This window comes from Magnolia sinica, chromosome 9 (assembly GCF_029962835.1).
Source record: "Magnolia sinica isolate HGM2019 chromosome 9, MsV1, whole genome shotgun sequence".
NCBI lineage: Eukaryota > Viridiplantae > Streptophyta > Magnoliopsida > Magnoliales > Magnoliaceae > Magnolia > Magnolia sinica.
The window spans coordinates 40,863,808-40,888,785 of NC_080581.1; the positions used below are offsets into that span (position 1 = coordinate 40,863,808).

The 24,978-nt window shown below is 40.4% G+C and overlaps 1 protein-coding gene across 1 annotated transcript in view; it reads left to right on the plus strand.

The window, feature by feature from the left end:
- The first annotated feature begins 4,928 nt into the window (after nt 1-4,928).
- The window catches only part of LOC131255390 (uncharacterized), a 51,650-nt gene continuing 31,600 nt past the window's right edge, over nt 4,929-24,978 (plus strand). Inside the window, exons 1-8 of the mRNA XM_058256095.1 lie at nt 4,929-6,564; nt 7,093-7,569; nt 7,683-7,984; nt 9,204-9,938; nt 10,024-10,302; nt 10,488-10,649; nt 10,785-11,720; nt 11,826-12,041. Of these exons, the coding sequence (XP_058112078.1) occupies nt 5,112-6,564; nt 7,093-7,569; nt 7,683-7,984; nt 9,204-9,938; nt 10,024-10,302; nt 10,488-10,649; nt 10,785-11,720; nt 11,826-12,041 (4,560 nt within the window). The 5' untranslated portion in view covers nt 4,929-5,111. The remainder of the gene's footprint in view (nt 6,565-7,092; nt 7,570-7,682; nt 7,985-9,203; nt 9,939-10,023; nt 10,303-10,487; nt 10,650-10,784; nt 11,721-11,825; nt 12,042-24,978) is intronic.

Sequence of the window (24,978 nt, forward strand, 5' to 3'; positions counted from 1 at the left end):
GTTAATTTGACACATTTGTCCCTATCTCTCATTTGGAAATGTTTTACATTATAAAGAATTTTTTTTATTACATGAAAATAAAATCATTATATTTAATTTAAATAAACTAAAATACTTAATAAAAAAACTTAAATATCATCATAAGGCCCTCAGTTCCTCTTAGCGGGAAGATTATCACTATGTGTTGTATAGGATTGAACACCAGTAGCAACGAAACCTTCAAATAAGCCCACCTTATATTTATATGCTATCCAAACCATTTATAAGGTCATTCCCAATTGGATGAAGTGAAAACATATTGATCTAAAACTTCCGTGGCCTATTTAAGTTTATTTTCCATCCAATATGTTCATAAGGTCACAAATACCTGTATGAAAAGAAAAAAAAATCATATTGATCTAAAACTTCTATGACCCTAAAAAGGGTTTCAATGGTAGACGTTCAATCCCTCGCCGCTTTTTGCAGCTTATTTTTTTTGTCTCAAGCTTTAATACGAGCTCGCCAAATGGATGGATAGTTTGGATATAACACATACCTCATGATGGGACCCACAGAACTTGCTGACGTCAATACAGCAGCTATATAGCTGGTGTGAGGTACACCAACCAATCCGCATCCTACTTGGACATGGATTAGCTACTTACAGGTTGAATATCAAGATTCGCTATTGAAGTGATGTCATCAAGTTCCATGGGCCCACTATGATGTATGTGCTTTATCTACACCGTCCATCTATTTAGAGATTTAATTTTAAGGCATGAGTTAAAGAATGAGGCAGATCCTAATCTTAGGTGCCCCCAAACAAAAAATAGTGGCGAGATTGATGCCTACTGTTGAAACCTTCGCAAGGCTCACCATGATTTTTATTTGAAATCCAAATCCAACCTGTTCACAAGTTAATACGGACATGAAAGAAGGGAAAAAACAAATATCAGCATGATAAAAAACTTTTGTGGCCTATTTAAGTTTTTAATGGTGGGCGTCACTCTCCCCACTGTTTTCTGTGGTGAGGTCCACTGGAGGTTTGGATTTGACTTATTCTTTGGATCTTTACCTAAAATTATATTTTCAAATGGATGGACGACGTGGATGTAAAACATACATCATAATGGGGCCCACATAACTTGGTGACGTACCTTCGGTAGCGAGTCTCGCTACTCAACCTATTAATATCCAATCCGCATCTGCGGAAACAGATTGGCTACTCCCCTGCCACCAACTAATGGCTAATGGTCAGTGCCATGTGGGACCCACCATGATGTGTGTTTCATCCATGCCATCCATCTATATTTATAGATCATTTTATGGTATGAGACCAAAAAGAGGTATGTCCCAATCTCAAGTGGACCACATTATAGGAAAACAATGTTGAATGAACGTCAATTATTAAAAACTTTTTGGGGGCCATAAAAATTTTGGATCAAGCTGATCTTTGTTTTTTCCATTCATCTAGGTCTATATGACCTAATCAACAGATTAGAAGTCAAATAAACAGTACATTGGGATGTCAAATAAATAGTACATTGAGCCTTACGAGAATTTTAATGGTGGATATCCAATCACTATTGTTTTCTTGTGGTATGGTCCACCTGAGATTTATATTCCTCTCATTTTTTATATCAAGCCCTAAAATGGTCTTTAAAAATAGATGAATGGAATGGATGAAACACATACATTCTGGTGGGGCATAATGAAGTTTCAGATGTTAAAAGTTGATTTTGTAGTGCACAAACAATTTAAAGAGAAAAAATTGCCGTAATAACTTGAAAAGGGGTAAATTTGGAAGCAAAAACTTTTGTTTAATGAAAAATTCACTGAGTGCGTTCCACGTTCACCGTTAAGCCAGACTCCTATCACGGAAAGAATTCAGTGAAAAACCTCTTAGCACTTTCCTTCTTCCGCATTAACAACGCATTAACAAACACCACTAAACACAAAACATTTTTCCAATTCTGCGTAAAGTGCAAAAATTCAGCGTTAACAAACAGGCCCTAAGTAAATTTTCAGGTTTCACTTAGTACAGTGCATTTCCTAAGGGAAGAAGGGATTGAACAATAAAAATATAATCATTTATACAGATATATAATCATTGTGTAATAATAGCAATTCAATACCATTTATTCTTGCATTTTAAATAGGCCATACAATCCCAACCCTTCAATTGGTTGCCAAAAAAAAAAAAGATTGTTTGGTGAAAAAATATTGCAAGTTCCCCATTGTTGCCTCTCGTATGAGTTTGGGCCGTGTCTTAGTCCCGGTGTGGCTGATCATCCTCTCGAACTAGCTACTGATCATTGCTTTGGTAAGCTATTGCCTCACTAACTAGCTAATTAGACGCGAGCTCCTCCTCGGGCGTGGCCCAGAGATGTATTAGAAATGATACCTTGGGACAGATGTAAAGCTAAGCAAATTACTCCTGCTCCAAGAACAGAGGACTGGTAATTCGTTAATGATTCTTTCAGGGCCTTGGCTTGTCACACGTGTCTGAATTTCATATTTTCGGATGTAAAAAGAAGTATAAATATCTCCATATATTGGACGTTTGCTAATGAGTACCGTGTCCAATAAAAATTGAAACTCTTTTGTTTTATGTTTATTCCAATACCTAATTGGTTCGGTAAATCCTCACACGAATTATGTATACAATGAGGATCCCGATCATTAATACAATTTTGATACTAAAGTATCTAAATATTTATAGAAATCCCTTCACGTGACATAAAAAATGTTGAGTCAGGGACACAGATTCCCTAGGAAAGGCTTTTACAAGAAGTTCCAATGTTGGTAACCTAAGTAGAGCTATAATGATCGATGATCGTGAGAAATCCATCCCATCCATCTATTTTGCCCACTCCTTTTAAGACGTAATGCAAAAAAATAAAATAAAAAATGAGCTAGATTCAAGATAGTGGGAAACAAGAGAGGAAATTTTGGGGAAAGAAAATGCTGACTGTTGAAATCTCCTTGATCTCCACCTTGATGTTCATATAACATCCAAACATTTTATAAAGTCATTTCCAGGATAAATTGAAAAAAAAAAAAAACATGGTATGATACAAATCTTTTGTGGCCATACCAATGTTTCAACGGTGGTTGTTAAATCCCCAATATTTGTATAGGCTACTTGAACCTTGCATCCGGCTCTTTTTTGGTCTCATGTCCTAAAATTAGGTTAGATAATAACCTGATTTAAAACTTCCGATAGTGAAATCCGGCACACTTATAATTAGAGTCCATCCACCGGAAGTAGAGTATGGAAACCGAATCACTATGTATGCTCTTATTTGAGATTGTCATTTGTACATTTGTTTAATTATCTCAGTGTGATTGAATGTTTAATTATAAGTATGCATGATTAGATGAATGCTAGGAGTTGATAGTTAGCATATCCTACATATAAATGTACACTATCATGTTTATATACTAGTTGCTTAATTGGTATATCATTAGTAGTCTATGTGATTAGATCCTCTGTTGGCTTGGAAGCTTTAGAGTTAATTGTCTTGCTTAGTTTAATTGCATATTAATTTAAGTAGGCAATTAGGTATTAAAAGACATAAAATTTTAATTAGTCATAATCACCCCACTTTAAGACATAGCCTTCACTCTTTAGCTCCTCCAAGCTTTTGCACACACAACAATGGTAATCCCATTACATCACAAGTAAATTTTCAGGTTTCACTTAGTACAATGTGTTTCCTAAGGAAAGAATGGATTGAACAATAAAAATATGATCGCATTTACAAATATATAATCATTGTATAATAATATCAATTCAATACCATTCATTTTTGCATTTTAAACAGGCCATGCAATCCCAACCCTTCAATTGGTTGCAAAAAAATAGATTGTTTAGTGAAAAAATATAACAAGTTCCCCACTGCTACCTCCCGTAGGAGTTTGGGTCGTGTGTTAGTCCCGGTGTGGCTAAGCATCCTCTCGAACTAGCTACTGATCATCACTTTGGTAAGTTATTGCCTCACTAACTAGCTAATCAGATGTGAGCCCCTCCTCGGGCATGCCCCATAGATGTATTGAAAATGATACCTTGGGACGGATGTAAAGCTAATGAAATTGCTCTTGCTCCAAGAACAGAGGACTAGTAGTTTGTTAATAATTCTTTCAGGGCTTTGGCTCGTCATACATGTCTAAATTTCATATTTCTGGATATAAAAAGAAGTATAAATATCTCCATATGCTAGACGTTTGCTAATGAGTATTGCGTCCAATAGAAATTGATACTCTTTTTCTTTATGTGCAGTCCAATACTTAATTGGTTTGGTAAATCCTCACACGAATTATGAATACAATGAAGATCCCAACCATTAATACAATTTTGATATTAAACTATCTAAATATTTATATTAATCTCTTTCACGTGACATAAAAAATGTTGAGTCAGGGACACAAATTCTCTAGGAAAGGCTTTTCCAAGAAGTTTGGTGTTGGGAACCTAAGTAGAGCCCCGATGATTGATGATCTTGAGAAATCATCCCATCCATCTGCTTTGCTTCTTTCAAGACGTAATGGAAAAAAAAAAAGAAGTGCCAAATTCAAGATTAAGTGAGAAACAAGAGAGAAAAAATTGAATAAAAAAATACTTACTATTGAAATCTCCTTGAGCTCCACCCTGGATGAATCGAAAACACAAAAAACATGGCATGATACAAATCTTTCTTCTCGTGTAGCTTACTTGAACCCTGCATCCAGTTCTTTTTTGTTCGCATGTCCTAGAATGAGTTCTTAAAAGGTATGGCCGAGATGAATTTCTCACAAACATCACGGTGGGCCCCACCTAAGTTCCTAGCGCATGAACTTCCAGTTAGAATGTTTTTCCATCAAATCAACGGTTCGGATCACCGAGCCATGGGCCTCAGGTCCACACGTCAGCAAAGTGTATGTTTGCTTGGGGTGCCCATTGTATCATCGCTTCTCAGGGACCATACGTTACATCTCAAAACCAAAGAAGAAAGGGTGCGCAGACTAATATCCTGCGCCGCTCTTCCTCTCCCAACCCCCAACGCCTCCAAATCCTCACATACCCTGCCACTCTCGTATCTCCTCTCTTTCTCTCAACATTCCTCATCTTCCCAAAATGCCTTTGAATCACGATGGTCTCAAAAACTAAAACAAAAATCATCATCACCGTCCAAACAAAACCAAAGATGATAATGAAATCCAACACTGCCGAGGCGGGCCCCTCTTCCCTCCCATCTCCATCCCTACCTTCTGCCGCTGCCATCCCCGACCCGCCGCAGCCGCAATCACTCTCCGCCGCATCATCATCATCCGCCATCACCTCCGAAGAACCTGCTTCCACCTCATCGTGCCGTGAAGGCGGCAGCGGCGGTGGTGGCATCAGCATCAGCAGCAGCAGCGGACAAGAATCCATCTCCGTCGACCGCCGCAACGATCACTCGGCCGTTTGCCGCTGGACCGTCTTCCACTTCCCCAAGGTCAAGGCCCGTGCACTCTGGAGCCGCTACTTTGATGTGGGCGGCTACGACTGTCGGCTTCTCGTCTACCCTAAAGGCGACTCCCAAGCCCTACCCGGCTATTTCTCAATCTACCTCCAAATCATGGACCCACGGACGGCCTCGTCCTCCTCATCTTCATCCAAATGGGACTGCTTTGCCAGCTATCGCCTCTCAATCCTCAACCACCTTGATGACTCCAAATCCATTCACCGTGATTCCTGGCATCGCTTCTCTGCCAAAAAGAAGTCCCACGGCTGGTGTGACTTCACCCCTTCCTCAACCATCCTCGATTCCAAGTCTGGTTTCCTCCTCAACGACTCCTCCCTTGTTATCGCTGCTGACATCCTTGTCCTCAATGAATCTGTTTCCTTCTCCCGCGACAATGAGCTGCAGTCATCATCTTCATCTCTTTCCTTGGGGCCCGCCCCTGACGTCTTGACAGGGAAATTCACTTGGAAGGTCCATAATTTCAGTCTTTTCAAGGAGATGATCAAGACCCAGAAAATAATGAGCCCGGTCTTCCCCGCTGGTGAATGCAATCTACGCATCAGTGTCTACCAGAGCTCAGTCAGCGGCATCGATTATCTTTCCATGTGCTTGGAGAGCAAGGACACCGATAAGTCGTCGTCTGTAGTGCCCGACCGCAGCTGCTGGTGTCTCTTTCGAATGTCTGTCTTGAATCAGCAGCATGGCCTCAACCATATGCACCGGGACTCGTATGGGCGGTTCGCGGCTGACAACAAGAGTGGGGACAACACCAGTCTTGGGTGGAATGATTACATGAAGATGTCAGATTTCATGGGCCAGGATGCAGGTTTTCTCGTGGACGATACTGCTGTGTTCAGTGCTTCGTTCCATGTTATCAAGGAGTCGAATAGCTTCTCAAAGAATGCAGGGTTGGTTGGTGGGCGTGCTGGTGGTGGGCCGAGGAAGTCGGATGGGCACCTAGGGAAGTTCACTTGGCGTATTGAGAATTTCACGAGGTTGAAGGATCTTCTCAAGAAGAGGAAAATTACAGGTCTTTGCGTGAAGAGCCGGAGGTTTCAAATTGGTAATCGGGACTGCCGCCTGATTGTCTATCCTAGAGGTAAGAAGTGAGTTTACAATTATTCTGTTTGATTTTTATTTTGATGAAACAATTTCTGCATGAAGTGTACTATACTTTGACATTGATGTGTGGGAGGTTTTATTGGGGAAATGTGCATTGTACCATTGACCATGTACTCAGCCCCAATACACTGCACATGCAGGACCAACCTTTGGTGATCCAAGTTGTTTGTATGCTGGGAACCGTGGTTGATAGAGATACTGTAATTTTTTTTTCTTTGCCTATCAGAAGATCCTGGCAATCCAATTAAGCTTCTGCTTATTTGGGGATCACTGCTGTAACTATCCGTCTTCATAGAGTTACTTGGACCACCTGAATACCGAGTAATTAGGACATGGCCTATCCCATGATGAATTGGTTATTGAGTCAAACAAAAACCACCATTTCTCTTGATTGAGCATCATAGAGTACTTTTTTTCCATAATGTACTTGCTTTTAGTCTAATGCCTTAGACCCATCTATGAATGGATTCAATTATTTATGCAAGGCCTTGGTTTCTACAATCAGGGCAGTCTCAACCACCATGCCATCTTTCGGTGTTTCTTGAAGTTACTGATTCCCGTAATACAACCAGCGATTGGAGTTGTTTTGTGAGTCATCGGTTGTCAGTGGTGAATCAGAAGATGGAGGAGAAATCTGTTACGAAAGAGTCACAGAATCGCTACTCCAAGGCTGCTAAAGACTGGGGATGGCGGGAGTTTGTGACACTTACTAGTCTCTTTGATCAGGACTCTGGGTTCCTCGTACAGGATACTGTTGTGTTCTCAGCGGAGGTTCTTATCTTGAAGGAGACATCCATCATGCAAGATTTTTCTGATCAGGAGCTGGATTCTTCGAGCAATGGGGCTTCTCAAATTGATGGTGTTGCCAAAAGAGGTTCATTTACTTGGAAGGTGGAGAACTTTTTGTCGTTCAAGGAAATAATGGAAACACGGAAGATCTTTAGTAAATTTTTTCAAGCAGGTGGATGTGAGCTGCGGATAGGTGGGTGGGTGTAGAAGATGCTTTCATTCTATTTCTGTTTATCTATTTACTATTTATTTTAAATTTTAATGATGTCTCTGTTATGATAAGCTGCTTCCATGTTTGTAATGCAGGTGTATATGAATCATTTGACACCATATGTATTTACTTGGAAAGTGATCAATCGGTTGGAAGTGATCCCGATAAGAATTATTGGGTCAGATACAGGATGGCTGTAGTGAACCAGAAGAATCCTGGAAAAACCGTGTGGAAGGAGTCATCTATCTGTACGAAGACGTGGAACAATTCTGTTCTCCAATTCATGAAGGTGTCCGATATGCTTGAGGCAGATGCAGGATTTCTTGTACGTGACACGGTTGTATTCGTTTGCGAAGTTATTGATTGCTGCCCATGGTTTGAGTTTTCAGACCTTGAGGTAAGGGTGCCTCTCCCGTCTCTTTTTCTTGATGTATGTATCTAACTTGTCTATTTCTATGATTCAGTTTTGGCCTCTAATCAGTGCCAGTCTCCACACAGTGGAGAAGGCCTCTCCTGACTCCACTCTTAGCATAGTGTTAAGCATGGTTCTCAATATTTTGCTAGGCCATCCATAGTTACTGCTGCTTTGGCTAGGTGCCTAGGAGAAAATTTGTGAGACTTAATTACCCGGCTAATTAAAAAAATCCATATATTAAGGGGAATGCCATGATTGCCATCATGAACAGCAAACTGAAATGCTTGTTTTTTTTTTTTTTATCTTCTTCCAAGAGACGAACTAAATTACTTTTTAATTAATGCTAACAACAACCTGATCAACTAAAGTACTTAACTGTTAACATTACGAGTGGAGACTGACTGGTAATAAAATATAACTAAAGATATAAAAGAGAATTTTCAATCAAATAAAATCTTAAAATAACCAGATTCTTTGGTGCAATCAAATCTGAAAACTGAATCTGAAATTACAGTTTCAGTTTTAGATCCGAAATAACTTCTACAGTTGAAGCACTAATACCAAAACTGATGCAACAAGGGAATGCGGATTTGAATCTAAATCATTGTTGGGCCTTGAATGCAGCAAATTTGAAGCCAACCCAAGAGAAGGTCACTCGCTCAATCAGGAATCAGATCTGGATATAAATATTCAAGAAAACCATTGCAACAGTATAAGATTAACGGGGCAGAATCCCTCTACCAATCTTATTGTATTGCACCACAAGCTTGGATAGATCACACCAAAATATCAATAGTTCCCAGCGTAGGGAAAGAAGAAACTTTCATTCAATTTCAATAATCATCAACCAGTCCATATGTATGGTGGCTTTGGCTTCATCTCTTTCGTGTTTCTTGATTATAAACATTGTAGTGCAGATACTGTTTAAAAGCAATCACTTGAATTAAGATTTGTTTTTTTGGGTCTTAATGCCACTTTTGGGTGCTTTGTCTTATATTTAAATGATGGATGATTGACTTTATTTCATATTGGCTAGCTTATGATGCATAAAGCTGCGCAAATTTTAGTTTTAGTTCTTGTTCATGTATTTTTGAAGATGCTTACTAAAAAAATCTCAGCAATCAACTGCCTGACGACAATGATCGTCCCTTAAATTTGTTGCAAATGTAAGGATGCTCAGATGTCCGCTTTCTCTTGTCAGGTTTTGGCCTCAGAGGACGATCAGGATGTGTTATCAACTGACCCAGACGAGCTTATTGATTCTGATGACAGTGAGGGTATAAGTGGAGATGAAGAAGATATCTTTAGAAATCTTCTTGCTCGGGCAGGGTTTCACCTTACATATGGAGATAACCCTTCACAGCCACAGGTCACTTTGAGGGAAAAGCTTCTTATGGATGCTGGTGCAATAGCTGGCTTCCTAACTGGGCTTCGTCTTTATCTTGATGACCCTGCTAAAGTGAAGCGCTTGCTTCTTCCAACCAAGCTATCTGGAGTTACAGGTGGGAAAAAAGAGGTCACAAGAAGTGATACTACCTCCCCGAGTCTAATGAATTTGTTGATGGGGGTTAAAGTGTTGCAGCAGGCAATCATTGATTTGCTCTTAGATATAATGGTTGAATGTTGCCAACCTTCAGAAGGAAGAACTTGTGATGATTCTTCTAATATGAGCACAAAACCTTTTCCTGATGTTAATGGAGCTGTTAGTCCATCAGACTCTAGCAGGCAAAACGGAGCAATAGATTCTGTGCAATGTCCCATAAATCAGAGACTGGATTCTGGAGTGGACGAAAGTATCAATGCATACGCTGTACAAAGCTCAGATCTGAATCGTACAGAGATAGCCGAAAAGGCTGTTCCTGGACAGCCTATTTCTCCCCCAGAAACATCTGCTGGGGATCTTTCTGCAGATGATAGTTTCATTCGAGCTCCCAAGGTAGGCTAACTACATTTCAGATTTGATAATTCCCAAGCTTGATTATCATGGGTTAACCTGTTGAAAAAAACTGTATTTTTTCTAGACCAAGTGGCCAGAGCAATCTGAGGAGCTATTGGGATTGATTGTGAATTCACTGAGAGCCCTAGATGGTGCTGTTCCGCAAGGATGTCCAGAGCCAAGACGAAAGCCTCAGTCGGCACAAAAGATTGCTCTTGTACTGGATAAAGCTCCAAAGCATCTTCAGCCAGACCTAGTTGCTTTAGTACCAAAATTGGTTGATCATTCGGAACATCCACTTGCTGCTTGTGCTCTTCTTGATCGTCTTCAGAAGCCAGACACAGAATCTGCACTACGTCTACCTGTAAGATGCGTATCTTCACAGTTTTTGTACAGAACCTATTTAGAACATATCTAGTTTCTTATGGTCAAGGATTTTCGAAAGATCATAACATTCGAATGGAGAAACTTTGACCTTGATCATGAATTCTTTGATATCTTTTTGCTATCTTAGTCTCATCTTAATGCATAAAAAGGTTTGTTCTTTAGGTTCTCGGTGCACTTAGTCAGCTGGAGTTTGGGAGTGAAGTGTGGGAACGTGTCTTGTTTCAAGCTTTCAAACTTCTGACAGATTCAAACGATGAGCCACTTGCAGCAGCTATGGGTTTTGTTTTCAAAGCAGCATGCCAGTGCCAGCATCTTCCTCAAGCAGTATGAATGCTGAGACATGAAAAATTTGAATTTTGCTTTTTTTATATGATATTTCTGAAGTATGTTTGTGAGATATAACATGGAGTCCTTGCATTTTGTTTTTCTTATGCACCATATGCCATGTGTCTTTTGTAGGTCAGTGCAGTCCGTGCTAGGCTGAAAAGTTTGGGTGCACAAGTGGCAGCTTGTGTGCTCGATGTTCTGAGTAAAACTGTGAATACTTGGGCTGAAGTTGCTGAAGCTCTTTTAAGAGATGTTGATTCTGATTGTGGTCTTGGTGACAATTGTGTAACGTCTTGTGCCCCCTTTTTGTATAGTGAACATGGACTTGGTGCTGAAAGGCTGAATCTGGGCGAAGAGCAGTTCACATCTGCAGCTCGCCATATGTCAGATGTTTATATCCTGTTAGAGATGATATCTATACCTTCCCTTGCTGTTGAAGCATCTCAAGTTTTTGAGAGAGCTGTTTCTAGAGGGATTTTTGGGATTCAAACAGTGGCCATGGTCTTGGAAAGACGTCGTTCTCAGAGGTGGAAGATTATTTCGAGACCTGTTGCTGATACATCTCAGGATAAAGATATACTTGTGGGTGAAAAAACAGATGAGTCATTGGCTGTCCAAGAAGATGATTTTATTCCAGTTCTTGGTCTGGCTGAAGCACTGGCCCTCTCTAGGGACTACCGAGTGCAGGAGTTCGTGAGGATGCTGTATGCTATAATGTTCAAAATGTATCTTGATGATGGTTATCGTGGAAGGATGTTGAAAGGACTTGTTGACCGTGCCACCAGTTCCACCGATAATTGTCGTGAAGTAGATTTAGATTTGGATGTTTTGGTATTCCTAGTCCATGAGGAAGAAGGGATCACAAGACCAGTTCTGAGCATGTTGCGGGAGGTTGCTGAACTTGCCAATGTTGACCGTGCTGCGCTTTGGCATCAGTTATGTGCTAGTGAAGATGAAAATATTCGTGCTCGCGAGGAAAGACAGAATGAACTTTCGAATATTGCTAGAGAAAAAGGTCTTTTGTCTCAAAGGCTAGAAGAATCAGAGGCAACCATTAACCGTCTGAAGGTGCCTAATTGTGTCTTTGAGTTGCTGTGGCAAGTATTTTACCTGGCATATATTGTTGCTGTTTTATGTAAGTTCTTTGAAATAGCAACCATCTAACAAATGCAGGCTGAGATGAGGGCTGAGATGGACCGCTTTGCTCGGGAAAAGAAGGAGCTCTCTGAACAGTTGCATGAAGTTGAGAATCAGCTTGAATGGCTTCGATCAGAACGAGATGACGAAATCGCAAAGCTCTCTGCTGACAAAAAAGTCCTTCAGGACTGTCTTCATGATGCAGAGACACAGCTTTCACAGTTAAAGTCTCGGAAACGCGATGAACTGAAGGTAAGTAATATCTTCTGTTTTCCCTGCTAATCATTTGGAACAATTTCTAGCTAAAGTACATACTATTGATTCGTATTGGAACATATGAGAAGTTACAAGGTACTGATGCATCAGAATGTGAACAGTGTTTGAGTCTATTTTGTGCAGTGGATGCCCATGGATAGGTGATCCAAACCATTGAACTGATGGTACCAGTTTTAGATGGGGATTCTAGAAACATCTCCCAAGTTGATTGCATCCCTCCAATGAGTTGCCTATGTTAGAGTAGATTAAGGTAATCTTAATCTAATCTAATAAGATTACCTTAATCTACTCTAACAGCCTTCAAGTAGGCTGTTAAGGAATATATATATATCATCATCATCATCATCATCAAACCTGGAATATTTTAGGCGTCTTCACCATCAGTGGACTGCATCAGTTTTATGGTTCTGATCACTTGAGTAGGGTCCTGACTTGCTGCATCAGGGCCTTATAATTTCTCAAAACTTGTAGAGGTAGTGAGTTCTTTTTTTTTTTACTGATAGATTCTGTGTGAGAATTTACTGATTGATTATTCAGTTGAGGAGTCGTTACTCCTTATTTATCCAAGACACTCGATATGCTATTCTTTTGAAACTATTTGTTTGCAACATGTCTTGTAAGATATACCTAGATTCATTTGTTAACAGCAGGTGCTTGCATTAAAATGTGGAATCTAATGCAACTGTAAGGCTGTTACCCAGATTTTATGCCCCTAGTTTCTAGCCTTTCTTTTAAATTTAGGTGGACTATTTAATTTTGAGTCATTCCTGGAGTTATGTTTTAGAACCAACTCCATTTGCAGAACATACCATCAAATCTGTTGGTAACTTTCCTTGTAAGTTATGTACACTGGACACAGAGTCGTGTGCCCTTGTCAAGCTCAAATACAGTTTTTCCAACATGGTGGCTTTTGGAAGTGATGCGGACGTGATGACTTGGCAATGCACGGAATGTGGACCCACCTCTGCTCATCAGTGGTAGAGAGTAGTTTCCTATTTTAGGGACACTTTATGAGGTTGTTTTAATTTTTAATGCTGTAGTTGTTGACAGTGTTTATCGTTACATGTATTGATGACCGAGAATATAAAACATGTATTTGTATCGCCGATAATCCATATCGCTGTCTGAGGGAAACATTTGGAAACGTTGGGAAAAAAGTGGAATTTTTTGTTGAAACTTAGAGATGGGCATCGAGTCGAGTCGAACCAAGTTAGGGCTCACCCGACGCGCCCCGGTTTTGAAATAGACTTAACCCGAGCTCAACTCGACTCGGTACTGAGTCCAGCATGCTTGACCCGATCCGAGTCTGGGTCTGGCCTGGACTAACCCAGACCGAGTCTAACCCGATCACAGGGACTGAGTCGGGTCGAGTCAGCACTGAGTCAGGTCGAGTTGACCGTTTTTTTCTTGTTGACCTTATTTTTTCCTTTTTGTATCCCAATTTAGTAGTGTACTTGAGTTGTTCAGAATAAACATTGTCAAAAATAATTTGTAACAGAAAAAAAGCAAACAAAGTAAATAATTGTTAAAATTCAAAAGTATGATCAGAATCTTAGATGGTGTTGCACATACAAACCATTCATTCATTCAATATCCTCTGTATGATGAACGCCTTTGTGGCATGTAACCTGAGTATCTTTGTCTATAATAGTAACCCCCTCCTCCACCTTTGTTGCTAGGATCATCATTTGATTCTCTTTTTACGGCTTGGACAATGGGAAAACTCTGGGCTGAATCTGAGCTGGAGGTGTCTAAAAGATGGTTGTTTACCTCTTCTGAATCGGATGGTGGAGATGCCTTTCCATCTCCTCATTCATAGATTTAACGATTTTTTCAACCTCTTTTTATGATCCAATTTGTACGGGATTCCCAACCGCTTATAGAATGCAGCGAGACTTTTAAGAAACTTCGATAATTTATCGCCTGGCTTATGTCCCATGCTTGCGCCTTCTTTGACATTATGTTGTCTTGGAGGGGTGATGGGGACATCTCGCGCACACCGTCCACACGTGCACGCACACCACCCTCCCTACGCTCCTATGCCAGAAGGAGGGCCCCACCGTCGATCTAGATTGATGACAATGTCCAGGGAGGACCTCGTAGCTAGAAGACGAAGTTTTGATTCAAAAGAGTGGGCCCGTTAGTCAAGAAAAGCCCATTATGGGATCTCATGATCGTGACCCACTGGTCAGATTGATTTCATATTTTAGGTTTTGCTTATTTATGTTATTTAGAACATCGTGAACGTTTTAGATTTCTTTGTTTGGTTTTTATTTTAGTTTACTTCATTGCCAAGTAATAGGTTGCGCACATGGCGCGAGTTTTGCGGTATAGGGTTTTCCTATAAATAGGCACCCCTTGTAGTTCTTTTAATTGATTGAAGATTAATAAAAATTCTGCGTTTTCCTACTCTCTGAGTTGTGAAGCCTAATTGGGTGCGAAGCGCTCCCTTTATCGAAGGGTTAACTACCGTGGTGCGAAGCCACATCTATCTCAATTCGCCCCCATCCATCGCCATCTCTACTACCCATCTTCTACCATCATTTTTTCTCATCTCACCCCATCATCTACACTTCGAATCAATCATCTATTGCAGCAATTCTCCTCCCCACAGCAGAATTTCAGAATCTGGCCCTACAGGAGGGCTGAAATTTCGGCGGAGCACCACGCACAAATCGTTCATCAGATCAAGCTGAGATTTGGGTGTTTTGGAGTCCACCCCTGGTCGACCAGGGCCAAGGTGGCCTTTTTCTGAATAGTGGGCCTAACACACGTGCGGCCGAGATCACACGCATGTGTGTCTGGGCCATTGTTGTTGTCCACGCGTGCGGTACTTCTCTGGTTCGTCTCTTTCTTCTCTTTAACTCTGCTTTCACCCAAAATCCCTTAACCTAACCCTAAATTACTCAAATCACCAATTTTATGCCCCTTTTCTTACCCTAGGGTTCCTTGATTTGAAATTGGTGAATCCCTTGGATTAGAGATTGATTACTATGCATGTGTGGATGATTATTTCTTATCTTTGAGCTTTGTTCATAATTTTTATTGATCCAGCCCTATCATGTGTAGGCCTGGACCCACATAGATTCCCCTTAATTGAATGTTTGGACTTTCATGTGGGATATGGAATTTGTGTAATTGTTTCTGAACTAACGTGATCTTAAGCCTGAAATCTCGCATATCATATTTAATTTTCATGTCCTGCATCAAGGGGGCTGTTGTCCGTTACTGGATGCCAATTCTAGGCTTTGTTTTACGACTTCTTATAATCTCGTTCTTCTTTTTCCCTACTTCTCTTAGTAGTATGTCTTCTTCTTCTCTACTAAGTGTGGGGGCTCTTCCTCTGCTTGACCATTCATTTATAATAGGCCTACTTCTATAACTTATGTGGCTGGTTGTATTGCTTGTAGGGGAAGAGGTGGAAGTCTTTGTATTTGAGTCAAGCATGGCTCAAAATAAATCCTGAGTTTTTGGAGGAGCTTTGCTACATGGGGCAGCGTCTCCTCCCTGACAAGCCAAATGTAATTTTAATCGATTTGTTTTGTTTACAAGTCGTTTGCAACACAACTTGCATTGTAATTTTATTTTTTCGTCTTAGGAGTAGACTTGGGCTCCATAATTCCAAATATCTGCCGATGGATAATCTTTCGATGACATATCTATATATGTGAATTTTGAAAGAAAGAATATTTGGTTAGGCTGATGTAACATAAATAATTAAGGAATGAAGATAAACAAACGCAACCAACAAACCATATGAGATGGAAGTAACATTTAGTCATTTAAAAGCATAAATGAAAAGAGGAGAAATATAAAAAAATATGTAAATACAAAAGCTTATATGCATACAAAATATCCATCCATCCATCAAATGTTACAATTCAAGTCCACGAATAATAACTGTCAAATTGTCGTAAGCAAATGCAAGGGAAATAGAAAGTATTGTCTCCTAGCTTCATTTTAATTGTTGTAGGTACTGTCTCATCCTACTTCTCAGTTCTCACTCTCCTCTTCTTCGAACTCCTCATCAACAGAGTTGCCTTTTCCCTAGATCGAATGCAACCAATCCTTTATACAAATGAGCGCTTCAATTGATTTCAGTGTAAATGAGCTTCGATACTTGTTCAAGACCCTACTCCCCGCGCTTCATGGTTGAAATTGGAATTGACAATTTCTTGTGCCATCAACGAGAGCACAAGGTACTATGGTTCACGAGCTTTCGACTTCCACCAGTTTAAAACATCAAATTCTTCTCCATTGTACTTTAAAAGTGGCTTCTTGAGCGAGTGGTAAAGTTTTGTTTGGGTTGTCTACCTTTGGGGCTCAACTTGTGCCATGAAAGACATGAAATTGTTAATCGTGTTTTGTTGTGCAACAACACTAAAACTAGAACCCATTTGAGGAGTTGACCTGCAGTATTATCTTTTGCGGCCCCCAAAGTTTCTACATAGAAATCGTACAGATCTCCGACTGCATCACGAATCTTAGCGACCTTAGTGACACTCTTCTCACGATACAACTTTTTAAAAATAAATATAACTATGAACATCTTACATCGAGGTTCAAGAACGACTGTAACGACCATTACCAAACTGTACTCAAACCAATATTTATCAAACTTTAACTGTATACCTGTTAGTCATTATTTGTAGAAAGCCTAGTCTACTACAACTTTTGTGCAAAACATCCTTTATTCTCCAAAGTTCTGGTAGAAATATATTTGTTGTTGGATACTTGCTTCCTGAAAAGATCTTTGTTGTGTCGTAAAAAACTGAAAGAAATTTGCGAACTGCTTGATCTTGTCCAATCATCATCAGAAGGCAACAACTGGTACGTGCTATCACGCTCCGCATAGTGACTAGCGAGAGAATGCATCTCTGAAAACTATCACTGAATCCAACATTTCGTAAGTTGAATTCTAACGTGTCATGACATTCGGCTTTCTCATTCTCTGAGATGAGAACTTCAACCATTTAACGATCTCATTCATTGTATTTAATCGTGAAGGTGACCCCCGTTTGTACTTCACACTCTCTTATGTTCTCAATTGCTGGCTCAATTGTTTTAAGCCAATCTTGTATAATCAAGTTTAAGATGTGGGCACAACACCTAACATGAAATATTTTCCCACCAAATTACAAGTCACCGGTGGCGCTAAACTGGTTCCGCAAAATCATTATCACACTATCGTTTGTAAAGGCATTGTGTAAAGTTTATCGATGAGATTTTCTTCTCAATGCCCCACTCCACAAGACATCTATATATGCAGTCTGAAATCATCAAACCAGTGTGGGGAGTTGCAAGATAGTGGAAGTTTATAACTCTTTTGCAGTGCTTCTATTTTGCATCAACGTAGTGGGCAATTAGTGACATATACCCCTTTCGCTGATTGGATGCCGTCCACAAATCTGTTGTCAAGTTGATTTGGGAAACCGATGCCAACTATCCTTCCAACTTGACTTTCTCGCTTGTATATATCTTCATGCACACTCTCTTTATTGTTATATGTGGGACCTCGTATTTGGGATTAAAGTCCTTTGACTAATTCGACAAAAGACGGATTCTCTACCATCTGAAATAGTTTTTCACTTGCAATTATAAGTCTAGCCGTCAACTCATTCACCTGGTCCCCGTTATAGTTATAGGTGGACAAGGTATCTTGTGACGGATCCACCACAGATTGGGTAAATGAAAGTGTCTTTTGGCCTGAGGTTTGACTTTTCACTTTCGTATGACACTTCAATATGTGTTTCTTTAGAGCTGTGGTCGACCCGTTTACTTGTTTAGCATATCGAGCCTTACAGTACTTGCACTGTATCTTCACCATGTCGTTCTTTAGGGTTACTTCTTCAAAAGCTTCTCACACTACCGATCTTTGCCCCCCCCCCCCCTTTTACTGAACTCAGGGAGGTACTAATCTCAATCTTGTAAACTTAATCCTTCATCCAAGATCATCGACAAAGTGACTGACAAACCATTGGGGGTATTGGGAATTTCCTCACTAGTCATCTACTAATTGAAAGATACCAAATCAAACTACCACTATAATGCCTTAAAAGTATATAATAAATCTTAAATTAGTCACCCATCTAAGGTTGGATAGATTGTAATACTTTCATATTCTCATTTAAATGCCCACACCGAAATTCTGGAAGCATCTCCTCATGTCTATCCAGATAAGTTGATCTTCCATTTCATTCCCATGCCAAATATCTAAGCAATGTGAAAATATTTGACATGGGAAATAAAAAGGAAGAAACATATCTAGAGAGAAATGGAGAGATGGAGCGTAAAACGGGCATGAGCATTTAAATAGGTTATATGAAAGCATACTATTTAGGTAACCTTAAACTGTTGAAAATGGGACAATTTGAGTGGTTTCTATACTACCAAAAACACACTATATCTATGCCTGACCACATAGAAATCCTCAAATGGGCACCTAATTGTCTAATTCACAAAAATAATCCACATTAGGTTAATTGTCTAGTGCACAATAATAAGCTAAGCAATAAGCATTGTAATTCATAATTTAAAAAAATAAACCACTAATTGTCTAATTCACAAAAATAAACTACATTAAGCTAATTGTCTAATGCACAATAATAAGCTAAGCAATAAGCAATGTGATCCATAATTCACAAAAACAAACCACTAATTGTCTAATAGAAAAAAAAAAAACCACATTAGGCTAACTGTCTAATGCACAATAATAAGCTAAACAATAATGGGTTAGGGGGAATAAGGGTTTAGGTTTAACTGTTTAGCGGTTAGGTTTAGGGATTAGTTTAGGGTTTAGGGTTTAGAAATGGCTCAGCCCGATCCAGCCCGGCTGCACCCGAGCAAGCTCGGACCAAATATAAGCACCTTACCCGATCTAATTTGTCTATTTAACCCTACTCGACTCCAATTTCACAAAACCCCCAAATTAATATACCCTAGCATGATGTATTTCACAAGAATATATGAAAAATCATGAAATAGAAGTCTTCTTGAACAGAAAATTACCTTGATTAATTGATTTGGAGAGTTGGGTGGTTGTCGAGAGTCGGCGGCGAGCGGGTGGGCGGAGTGTGTGCGGATGAGTTGCTTAGTCGAGACGAGCAGCCGAGCTGGTGGTTGTCGGGTCGGGACCTCAGGTGTGGGAGATGAGGGGGGGGGGGGGGGGGGGAGAGAGAGAGAGAGAGAGAGAGAGAGAGAGAGAGAGTGGCCTAGTGGTGTTGGGTGGCTGTCGGGCTTGGGAGACGAGGGAAGGAGAGAGGTCGGGTCGAGTGCAGGCGTGCGACGGGTCGGTTAGATTAGATTTAGGTTACACACACACATTACGTGAACCCGAGTCGAGTCAGGTTTCAGATCGAGTCAAGTTGGTACTGAGTCGGATTTCGGGTCGAGTCAGTACTGAGTCGAATTTCGAGTCGAGTCAGTTGGGCAAAGTCTACTCGGTTCAGATCGACTCACCCACTTGGTTCGGGTTGAGTCGAGTAGGGTCTGAACGAGTCAAGTTTGCCGAATCAACTCGTCTCGTGCCTAGCTATAATGAAACTTTAGGAGATGTTAAAAGAAACATGTTTACACATAGAAATAGTACAAAAAACAACTATACATAGTAAGTTTCCATTTTATTGGGGCCTAACCATGTGTTATCGAAAAAATTTGTATAAAGTAAATATATGAATTTGTAGCCAATCAATAGATTGGCCAACGCTTATTAATATGTAAAATTTCCACATTAATTAACAACGGAAAACACATTTTTCAATATAAAAATTTAAAAAAATTAGGATTCTACCAATTTCCCCCAATTTTCACTTAAATGTTAATTTTCGTACAAATCCATGTCAATGCATGGGAATCATGCATAAACATGGATTTCCATGGCAATCCATGCTAACATTTGAAAAAAAAAAAAGAAGCTTGTGTGGATTTTTCATCACCCTTGATTTCTTGCCAAATCCAAACTTCAATTCAATAAAAAGCAAGAGAGATTGAAATCACCTAAGAAATTTTGAACTTCCATCCATTGCAATCCATGCTATCAACCAGTGTTCTATGCAACAACCAGGATTATTATTGATAATATTGCCGGTATTTAGAACACTGGTTGTTGCATAATTGTTTTTTCCTTTTTGATAGCCTCCTAGATGTAGGAGATTTGGATTCCTTGGATGCCAAGGAAAAGACCCTTACAAATATGTACAATCAGGAACTTTGAGAGTAGAGTTTATTAGTAGGGGATTTGGATTCCTTTGGTGCCAAGGAAAAGACCCTTATAAATATGTGTGATCAGGAAATTTTAGAGTAGAGTTGATTATTCTATGTTGCTCTTATTGAAAGTATTGAGGGTCTTCTCCACTTGGATGTGTGATCAGGAAAATTTAGAGTAGAGTTGATTATTCTAAGTTGTTTTTATTGAAAGTATCGAGCGTCTTCTCCACTTGCAGAAAGGATGGCCCTGCCAATTCTTTTGTGTATATATGGTTTTTTGTTGAGCTTCTCGTGCAACTCATTTGTGGCACCCGAGTTTTCCACCAAAGTCCTAACTAATGTTTCGCTTCTGCCTTTGCCACCTCGACCTGTTTCCATGTAAAAATGTGAATTGGTACTACATCAGTTGGAATCAAAGGTGAAGTTCCTATTGTTCGTTTTGATCATAGCATGATGCTTTTGAGGGGGCAACATGGTTGAGTTGTAGAGCATGCAAACCAGTTGACAACGCTAAAGGAGAAGCTCAAAGAGCCCTCAACCTGCAATAGATCAATCACATAGTTTGGGCGAGGTGCGTGCGCTCCCCTTCCGATACAGTCATGGTGGGTGCAGCTGACGATGTGGTGAGCGCAACAGCTAATGTGTTGGATGTGATGGTGACTGGTAGATGCTTTAACCTGGTGCATAGCTCGACTTGAGACTCGGCCGCACAATGACGCCCCACGAGTTCAAGGCTAAATTTGAAAGCCCTTCGCCTGGACAAGTATTGCACGATGTCTAAAGGGCGGGATGAGAATATTAACCCATTTCATGACCACACTTTGCGAGGTTGTCTAGGAGCCATATGAATTGGATGTTCCATCAGCTTGGCAAATTTTATGATTCAGCGAGTTTAAAGCTTTTCAGGAGGCTAAACTTAGGTACTGGTAGGTGTCTTATTTGTTCAATCTTGGGAGAAAAGAGCTTCGGGTTTCTTTGAGTGCTGTTGGTGTGTTGGATGGTATTCTGGTGATCTGGGATTTATAAGAGGCAGTGAGGAATACTATGGTCGCCGCTGGATTTGCAAGAACGGTGGACAAGACTGCATGTGATCAGCGTCTTCAACAAGTTGAGGTTTTGTCGAAAGTATAGAGGTGACCGATGGTGATGTCAACTAGAAGGAAATCCTCAATGTCATTCCTTTGTAGACAGCAGGAACAGAAGAAGGGGAGGTGGTTTCCGAGCATAAAAGCTTCCATTCTCATGTTGGAGAAGCTAACGGAAGGATTCACAATCATGTCACTGTGGTGAAAGATAAGTGGTGGGTTAGGCTGCAGTCAGACAGATCGGAGTCACTTTCAGGGATAGAGTCAGAGACTGCTACGAGTTATTTCAGTTTGTGGAGGCTCTTGGAAGGTGTAGGTAACAATCCTCTTCTCCAAGGAAGACTCATGGCTCTCCAAAGGGAAACAAAGAATTGGCACGTCTTACTATAAGTAACAATCCCTCTTCTCCATAAGGGTTGTTATCCAATTGAGGATCCTTTGCTAGGATGTTGTGAGGGGTCTGGGCTCTTGAGTAAAAGAGGGTCTAGATTAGGGATGTCTGTAGGAAAGCTAGAGTGCATGTTCTTTCCTTCTGACAAACAAAAATTAAGTGTTCGATAGAGGGATGCTGGAGTCTGTATGGGACCCTAACTGTAAGGATTGTGTAGCAACTGACTAAAACGATTTTTCTGGTGTTATTGTCATGACATGGGATGTTAGTTTATGGAAGTTAGCAAGGGGGCTCCGTTTTCTCTATTGGTGTTGCTAACTGGGGTTTGTGATGTCTTGCAGTGGATGTTCACTACAATGTACGGGCCGAATGTGGTAGCTGAGAGGGATGAGCTTTGGGTTGAGCTTAGTGTGGCGAGAGGCAAAAGTGACTGCCCATGGTGTGGCAGGGGTGGCGTTAACTTCACTTGGTTTTCTTATAAGAAATCATCTGGATGAAAAATCACCAGAAGTAGTCCTTTTTGGCTTGGGTGTAGACGCATGAGCTGAGGATTGATGGGTTTTTAGTATCTTTTAGTTTATGGAAGTTAGCAAGGGGGCTCTGTTTTCTCTATTGGTGTTGCTAACTGGGGTTAGTGATGTCTTGCAGTGGATGTTCACTACAATGTACGGGCCGAATGTGGTAGCTGAGAGGGATGAGCTTTGGGTTGAGCTTAGTGTGGCGAGGGGCAAAAGTGACTGCCCATGGTGTGGCAGGGGTGACGTTAACTTCACTTGGTTTTCTTATAAGAAATCATCTGGATGAAAAATCACCAGAAGTATGTTGTCCTTTTTGGCTTGGGTGTAGACGCATGAGCTGAGGATTGATGGGTTTTTAGTATCTTTTAGTTAGGTGGAAAGGATTCCGCTTCCATCCCTATGTGGGTTGCTGTAACTTGTCTCAGATCACTGCCCAATCTTGTTGGAAACAGAGAAAAAAAACAGGGGCACAAAATTGTTTAGATTTGAACTAATGTGGTTGAAGGTGGAGGGTTTTTCGAGTCTCGTAAAAGATTGGTGGGAATCATTTGATGGTGGAAGACTCTTTTTTAGGTTATGCTAGAAGTTGAAGCTTATGAAGAGAAAAATCATAATGGAAAAAGGTATGTGTTAGGTTGGAGGGAGAATGAAATTGAAGAAATTCTAGCATGATTCACAGTCTTGACATCGAGGCGGAGGAAACGATCTCTTCTGATGAAGGCACACTTCTCATATGAAGCTTTGGCAGGTATGTGCGAGCTCTCTTAAGGAGGACGAAATCATGTGGAAACAAAGATTGCGATCTAATGCGCCAAAAATACAAAATTCTTTCATAGTATAGTGAGTGCTCATGCAAAGCGTAATAGGATGAGTAATATTGTAGTGGGGAAGGATAGGGTCTGCAATACGGTAATTCGGTTCTATAAAGAGTTATTGAATGAAGAAGGGTGGAAGAGGCCAGTGTTAGATAATTTACAGTTTAAAAGTTTTTCAACGGTGGAGGTGGATTCGCCCAAGATGGAATTTTCGAAAGATGAGGTCAAGAAAGTTGTGGATTTCGGAGGAAGGGATAAAGATCTGGGGCTGAATGGGTTCCTGTTAGCATTCTTCCCAGTTTTTTTGGGAGAGTGTGAAAGGGGATGTGATGAATTTTATGGACTTTCACAAGAGGGGGAGGTTCTCTAGGGAAATAGGTGCTTCATTAATTGCTTTAATTCCTAAAGTTACGGTAGCAAAACATTTGAAAGATTAAAGGCTTGTTAGTTTAGTTGGGAGCATTTGTAAAATTCTTGCGAAGGTGTTAGCTACTAGATTTAGAGGTATGCTAGTGGGTGTAGTCTCCAAGTTCCAAGGTGCTTTTGTGGATGGGTGACAAATTCTTAATAACACTTTAATAGCTCATGAATATATATAGATTCTAGACATAAGGAAGGGCTGAGAGGCATAGTTTGTAAACTGGACATTGAGAAGGCTTATGTTCATGTGGATTGGGCCTTCCTGGATTATATGCTTGGGAGAATCAGATGTGGGATGAAGTGGAGGGGTTGGGTAAAAGAGTGCATTAGTTTTGCCAGATTCCCTGTGTTGGTTAATGAATCAGCGAAAGGATTTTTTCAAGGCTCGAGAGGAATTAGGCAAGGGGATCCACTGTCTCCTCTATCTGTGGTGATAGTAGAAGCATTAAGAAGGATGCTTGAAGGTGGTCAACAAGTGGGTCTTTTTCAGGGCTTTTGTGTTCATAGGTTGCTCTCTGATTTTCCATCTTTAGTTTGCTGATGACACCCTCCTGTTTTGTGATGTCGGCAGGCTAAGGTGGAAAATTTGAGAATGATTATTAAGTGCTTTGAAGCTGTTTCGAGATTGAAGGTCAATATTAATAAAAGCATGATGTTGGGTATTCGTATGCTGATTGAGGATTTAATGAGGTTGGCTAATGTGTTTGGATGTGAGACGAGTTCATTTCATTTTCTTATCTTGGGTTGCTGCTTTGTATAGGGAAGTTGACAAAACACTAGTGGATGTAGGAAAGGGCTGAAAGGAAATTAGTGCGATGGAAATGCCGATGTCTCTCTCTTGGGGGTCAGATAACTCCCATCAAGGCAACATTATCAAATTTGTCTGTCTATTTTATGTCGTTGTTTCGATGTTCGAGGTCGGTTCTAGAGAGGTTGGATGGATTGAGATGTGATTTTTTATGGCAGGGTTCAGAAGGAATATCCAAGTTCCATTTATTAAATTAGAGTGAGGTGTGTAAACCTTACAATGAGGGAGGGGTAAGAATTAGGGATTTGGGGTGCTGAATTGGGTGTTGTTGGAGAAAGTGGTTGTGGAGGTTTGGGACAGAGGAAGATGTGTTATGGAGGGAAACAATTGCTAGAAAAAAAAAATACGGATATGGTGGGGGAGGGTTGTGTATTAGGGAATCATCCAGGTATGGAGCTTCAACGATTAGGAAAGGGATTCTTTCGGTAAAGTCAATTTTTTTTGTGAAGGGTTAGGATTTGTTCTTGGGGATGGGGAGCAGATTTGATTATAGGAGGATGTGTGGATCGGGGACGTGGCGCTGCAAGTTCTGTTCCTGAAAATTGCTCATTTGTCCTTGACGCACAATATTGTGGTAGTGCGATGTTTCTTGATATGTGGAGATTTGGAATGCGGTCCGTTCCTTGCCATTTGTTCTTTATGGACAATGAGGTGATTGTGTTGGCCTTGCT